Source organism: Olea europaea, chromosome 3, assembly GCF_002742605.1.
Source record: "Olea europaea var. sylvestris chromosome 3, O_europaea_v1, whole genome shotgun sequence".
Taxonomy (NCBI): domain Eukaryota; kingdom Viridiplantae; phylum Streptophyta; class Magnoliopsida; order Lamiales; family Oleaceae; genus Olea; species Olea europaea.
In genome coordinates, this window is record NC_036239.1 from 16916232 (window position 1) to 16923350 (window position 7119).

Consider the following 7119-nt stretch of genomic DNA (forward strand, 5'->3'; position numbering starts at 1 on the left):
GTGCATTGTAACGATCAAACCTTCTACTTAAGGTTATACATGGTGACAATTTTGGAATGGCCATTCATACTGAAAAAACATTGATCAGTAAACCTGATGGTCATAATTTATAATCTAAAGTAGAATCTGTGTTCCACTTTATAGGAGCCACATACACAACAAAATAGAAATTTTATTGAAAATTTTACGTTCTGTGGATGCTTTACTAATCTCTATCTATCTTGAGAACCCTATGTATATCCTAGCCCATTACAAAAGACAGTTCAGCTGCTCACTATACAATACGTATGCACATTGTATGCTATTTTCAATGGAAGATTGAGAATTTGTTCATCTCTGTTGTAGTGGGTTGATCACAAGCCCTGAAGGGGCAAGTGGTTCCATAATTGTTACAGTTGGTGTTTTAGTTTGTTGCATCCCATTTCAGATTATTTGAGTTCGTATTGTAGCAGAGACTAAGATGAAATTGTCATAAAACCAAGTTAACCAATACACATAATAGTATCGTATCATGATTAGTCTTCTTGATCGATGTTGGATTTGGCATCCATCATGGAAAGTCAATTTTTGGATTCATAATGGTTTTCTGGGATGGGACTTATCAGTTTGTGTGCCTTCTCTCTTTGTTGGAATATGTGGACAACTTATCCAATCATGCTATATGTAATAGCAACTACAGTAAATAAGCTTCATTTCCAAAAGAAAATTTGGTTGGCTTCTCCATTTGCACCACTAGAATGTCTATTGGAAGTTCCAATGCAATGAAATCCTATGCAACCATATTAGACCATATTGCTTTTGATCTAGCCCTCTTTTAACACGTTATTGTTCTTGTGAATGAGTGTTTCTTTTTAGGTCTGTGCAAGCATGTCTTCATTTTAATCCTTTTGAGCATGTGCATGCATCCATCTTATCAACCTCACTTTTGGGACTTCCATTTTGTTAACAACCATTTTTTCCCCATGCCGGTTATGCACGAATGGTTGCTGTTAAGGAATGAATAAGTTAGGAATCACATATATTAGGAAAACAAGTATATTAGGTAAGAGTATAATTGTGGTTTATTATGCTGGTGCACCAGTCAGCTAACTCTCATGTACAAGGTTGCCCATCCAAGGATAAAGGGGAAATTGTAAGTCAGCCTTGTCAAGATGCCTTAAGATGGACCAGAGGCTGTTCATCATAGTGTATGGTGCCATATGATGGACAGAAAATTTTCTGAGGCAGTGAATCATTTTCGTCCTTAATATTTGTGTACATTTTGTTTCTTATTCAAGAAAACCATATGTTATTATCCGTAACTAATAAAAAATCAAAAAACTGTTGTTCCAATGTTGGGGGTTGGGGGGGGGGGGGGGGTAGTTTTTATATTATCTGTTTGAGTTTGGCGGATAATTATTTATTGCAGTACTGAGTGCTCTCTCTTTGTTTCTGCCTGGTGATAGTATATAATTGTGAAGAAATATTTACATGTTCCAGGTTATAATTGCCACAAATATTGCAGAGACGAGTATAACGATAGATGATGTGGTATATGTGATAGATTGTGGTAAGCACAAGGAGAATCGTTATAATCCACAGAAGGTTTGTTCTAGCCTACATGGACTTACATTAGAAATAAGAGTATTTTTCTTTGTATGATGATTGTTCTTAACAAAGAAGCTCTTGGATTTTTTATTATTTGGTGGTTATTTTGTCATTAAGGGCTTAAAAAAAACTCCCTCAAGAAAAAGAGTTCTCTTCTTTTTTTTTTTGGTTTCTTCATGCTAGAAAATGGTCTTATCTGCATGGTGAATTTTCATTTTACTTAGTTATTGCAGAATATGATTGATATGCATCCTAATAACTTCTGTTCATAATTGGGTCTAATGAGATTTGAATGCCCTTTAATGTATTAAATGAGAATGAAAGTAAACTAACAACTAGAAGTGGATGCAACCACCTTTAATTTTCCAAAGATGAAAAATGTGTTCCTTTTATGCAGTTATAGCTTTTTAGAACTAAGGTTCCCCTTATTCTATTGAAAGGGCATGAAGTCTGTTCAGGTATTGGTCTATACAGTGCTCCATATTGACCTAGCACTGAACCTGAAATACTGTGGAGTGATTTTGTATTGTAAAAAATTTCAAGTGATAGTCCTTTGGCTGGTTTAACTTTTTACTTTCAGATTTATCAGCAGCCATGTCTAACAGGTAAACTAGGCTGAAACAGAAAAACTTTAATTAAGGGAGATAATAGAAAGCAGAAAACATAAACTTCAGGATGTACAATTCAATTGCTTGGCCTTTTGCAACAATGGTATCTTCTCTTTTAGGTTTCATTCATCCGCCCTTTCTGCACGTCTCATTTTGCAGCATTAAACATTATGTGTATTGCATAATAATACTTAAGACATGTGACTGTAAGCCACCTGTATCCACGTGTTTTAATTTGATTCTAATAGAAACTGTCAAGCATGGTTGAAGATTGGATATCTCAAGCAAATGCAAGGCAACGGCGAGGAAGAGCTGGACGTGTGAAGCCAGGAATCTGCTTTTGTTTGTATACATGCCACAGATATGAAAAGCTCATGCATCCATATCAGGTACATAGTGCCTCCCCAAATACAATTGATGAGTAAATAGATAGTCGTCTGCAATTTTATTTGCTTCATACCAACCTTATCTTTGGTACTTCAATCAATACATGTGGGCTGTCTAGATGCCTGAGATGATGCGGATGCCGTTGGTAGAGTTGTGTTTGCAAGTGAAGCTGCTTTCTCTTGGTGGCATAAAGCAATTTTTGTCTAAGGTGAGTTCTCTCATCTTTCACGGAAGGGTCTATGTGTTCGATCCGCATATCTTTTACACTTTGCTGTGAAGTTCAGTTTTTTATACGCAGGCATGCATCTTTTTTTTTGACTTGATTTCTATTCTGCATTTTTCCATTTTCAGGCCCTGGAACCTCCAAGAGAAGAGGCTATGGAATCGGCAATTTCTTCATTATACGAGGTACTTATCAAAAATTTTACTGAAGAGAGTCATCATATGATGTCAATTTTTGACTACTACCATAACGACTTGACCTTTATGCCCAAGTTGTTAATATCATATGTAGTGTTCGCTTTACGTGGGTATCTGTCTACTTACCTCCTCATTGTTTTCTATCGCGTCCCCCATAATTTGAACCCATGAGGGGGTAAGTTGGCAGATACCCATCCAAAGCGGACAATATGTATGACATAATAGTTCGAGCATAGAGGCAATTTAAGTCTCTTATTAGGCAGAGATATTGAGTTTGAATCCTGGGGAATCAATAGAAAGCCATGAGGGGGTAAGTAGGCAAGATGTCCATCCAAAGCGGACAATACGTATGAAATAATGATTTTAGCATAGAATCCTGGGTCGTTACAACAGTTGCATGTCAATAGAGTATTGTGCACAAAAGATGTAGTAATAATTTTGTTATTCTATCAATGTCAAGTTTTTCTATTTGTTCATAGAAAATTGATCAGGCCCCAATTCTGGTATGAATGCACTTTTATGACCTATTTTAATTATAACATTCCAACTAAGATTCTCTTTGACTCCCAACGAGGAATCTTTTGCTTGCTTTCAATAAATTATCTCAAAGCCAAATAATATGATTATGATATTTGCCATCTGCAAATCATGGTCGGAGTATATGAGTTTGCAGTATTTTGTCATGCTTGCATTTGGGTAACATGATTCAAATTATAGACTTATTTGAACTTTGTATATAGGTTGGTGCCATCGAGGGAGACGAAGAGTTGACACCTCTTGGATATCATTTGGCTAAACTTCCTGTCGATGTATTGATTGGAAAGGTATGCATCCTACATACGGTGACCTTTTTGCTATGGAGCCTAAATTGTTAAAGAACCTGATATTGAAGGCTTATAATTATCTTCAAAAGAAGCAACTTAAAAAATGGACAAGGTTCCTTTTTTCTAAACTCCAAAATAAGAGTTCCTTTAAGGCCATCTAGGTAATCGGTAAAAGGAAGTTTTCTCATGCCCATGATTGTTTTCTCTGTAAGATCATGAACCATCTGCTGTCCACTGTGAATCTTTTATGTTGGGGAACTGCTCTGAATTGGATCAACTACCTATGCGCACATAATGAGATGCTATGTATCAAGAAAATAAGTGTTCTAGGCATGGTTATGAAACTGGTGAACGGACTAAGTGGTCTGACAAGTAACTGGCTACTTGGGTAGCAAACCAGTCTGGATGACTCTATTGAACCAGATGTTAAATGAACCGGTCAAGAACTGTCAAATGTTACCATTTACAGAAAAATGAAGACCCAAAAAAAAGGCCCCATTATGTTAAACTTGTCGGTTCAACCAAATTCTTCCAAAACTCGCTTCAAACCAAGTTTTGGGCCTGGGGTCTCCATGATATATGCCCTCTAGTTCTCCTTTGCACCACTTTGAGTTGTTGAATATAATTCTCACTCCAATATATGTAAAAGTTAACCCTTCTTTGGCTACCATATAAAGAAATTTCAATAACAAAGCAAAAGAAAAATGCTCTGTTGTGGGTTAAAAAAAAATAAAAAATAAGGAGTCTCTTCTTGTGGTTTTTCTTTGTGTGACGCATGTGCTAGTGCTCTGTTGTGTGCTCGCATTGTGCCTTTGTCTATATGTTTATTGTTAACGACGGTAACACTTATTTTCAATTGCAGATGATGTTATATGGTGGAATATTTGGTTGTTTGTCACCAATTCTCACTATTTCAGCATTTTTGAGCTACAAGTCGCCATTTGTTTATCCAAAAGATGAGGTTCTTCCTATTTGGCTTTGTGAATTTATCATTGAGTTCTGCCACACAGATGAAATTACAAATACAATGTTATCTCCATATTGCAGAGGGAAAATGTTGAAAGAGCAAAGTTGGCCCTGGCGACCGATAAGATTGGTGATGCAACAGTTCAGATTGATGGTATACGGCAATCTGACCATCTTGTAATGATGATGGCATATCAGAAATGGGACAAGATTATTCATGAGGTTGGTCGATAAAGTCAAAGTTGAATAGATATTTTTACAAAACAGTTATCGGATTTTCTTTGATCAGCCCGACATTGTAGATTTTGATTGTTTTTCATCTTCATGGATATATGGTATCATGAAACTCTGCGTGCGTGAGCTAGGACCTATTGTTGTATCTGGATACATGCCATATTTATGATACAAGTGGTGTATGTGTAGCAGAGTTTATGTTGGTATCCTTTGTAGAATCATAATAATAGGTATAGGATATGAAAGAATATAAGAATTACTATTACTGAGAAATATGTACATAGGATATATCTAACACTGTAAAAGATGACCAGATTTTTGGCTAAAATCTACCAATTAAAATGCCTAGCAGCCTTTTTAAGTTTTTATTATTAATAATGGGACAAGTACAAAAAGAAACTACAAGATATGTAGAGAAAAATATAGGCAAAAGAGTTATTAGTAAGGTTTTACCTTGTACGCGAGTTTGCTGCTTGCACTCTACTCTGTTAAATAATGAACTGTATTGAGCCCAGGGATTCATAATTTTATCAACTCAAATTTACCTACCCCCCTGAAAATTTTGGCATTTGTTTTTTTTATATTAATGTTCATAACGTTAGCTTCTGGTCAAAGATTAAATGAGTTAAAATTTATCAAACTACTTTCATTTGACCCCACAATGTGTTATGAAGTAGAATAAATAAGCATTTTTATTATGTACACATTATAAACCTTCGTTTGGACCTAGCTAAAATGATCACTTAACAAAGCTCTGAATTGTGTTTGATCGCATCGTGGATGACTTGAATTTTATTTGAATTTGTTTAGAGACTATTCTAGTATAAATCGTGATACAAATTTTTCAAATGTATAATATAATTTTAACCTATTTGAAAACATGGGATATAAAACTTGATACATCAGGTTCTCAAGTTTTGTTATGACCACTTGGAGGCATATCACATATTGAAAGATACATTAATGCCTGGTATATGCAGTCTATGGCTATAATGTTTGATCCTTGGGAAAAGGGAGCGAAGCTTTGTGGCCAAACTTTTTGTTCTTGATAATATATAGACAAGACTGTTTTCATTTCTCTTCCCATTGGAATTTGGTCCAAAAAACCAACTTATGTCATTGAATATATACCCAAGTCAATAAAAGTACTTTTTTTCTGTTTTCACTATGTCATATATGACAAATCTTGAATAAAATTCAGTATTCTGATCTAGATATGTTGTCAGACTTATGACATATCTTCCACTCTGTCACCATGAATACTTTAGAACATGTATAGGACTGATGATACAGAGTCAAGGGTAGTTTAAGGTACAAAAATATAATTTTGCAACTCCAATGATTTGGTGTAGTTGACATTGAAAGGCAGTCGTGACGACTGGTGCTCGTAACAAACACCTGAAATATAGAAGAGAGAAGAGAAGAAGAAAAGGGAGAGGAAAGAGAAGATTCAGATAACAGACACGATGAAGAGAGAGAAAGGAGGCAGAGAACAATTGAGATTGAGGAATCTGTATTGTTCAATATGAATAGTCTTTCTAATACAATGCATAAACCCTTTTTGTATAGGGTTATGACTAGTCTAATAGAAGTAGGAACAAATACATAAAATACTAAAATATCTTTAAAAATAAAATTATCCGGTCCTATAATAAGTATCCAAACTTGATAAGTCTTCCACAAAATATGCATTGCAATCTCCATCAAGATCAAGTGGCTATTTAATTGGACTTCTCAAACAATACTTTTGAAATATTGTCTGGAGTGCTGAAAATATTGGATATTCCTCTCCAAAATACATTATAAGGGAATTTATAGAAAAAATGTTTATTGTCAGATCATAATTATTGGAATGAACGTTCTTGAAGATTTTTATTATGTGCCAAATAATATTAAGAATTTTAAGGTAAGTTACTAAGTATACTCCCTAGCTGGAGAAAAAAATAATAATTTTGGAGCTCTTGCATCACATCTGAATGAACTCGTCATGTTTAAACAATGAAGGTGGTTTGTTTTTTTTTTTTTTTTTGGCTAATTCTTGAATATTTTCTGAATAGCCATTAAAAAGGCCAAAAAAAAAAAGGGGGGGGGGG

At 34.9% G+C, this 7119-nt stretch overlaps 1 protein-coding gene across 1 annotated transcript in view; it reads left to right on the top strand.

The window, feature by feature from the left end:
* The window catches only part of LOC111379075 (DExH-box ATP-dependent RNA helicase DExH7, chloroplastic), a 24715-nt gene that overhangs the window by 11363 nt on the left and 6233 nt on the right, over positions 1–7119 (top strand). The window contains exons 18-24 of the mRNA XM_023002403.1: positions 1461–1584; positions 2444–2584; positions 2701–2790; positions 2934–2990; positions 3743–3826; positions 4689–4787; positions 4874–5014. Coding sequence (XP_022858171.1) covers positions 1461–1584; positions 2444–2584; positions 2701–2790; positions 2934–2990; positions 3743–3826; positions 4689–4787; positions 4874–5014 — 736 coding nt within the window. The remainder of the gene's footprint in view (positions 1–1460; positions 1585–2443; positions 2585–2700; positions 2791–2933; positions 2991–3742; positions 3827–4688; positions 4788–4873; positions 5015–7119) is intronic.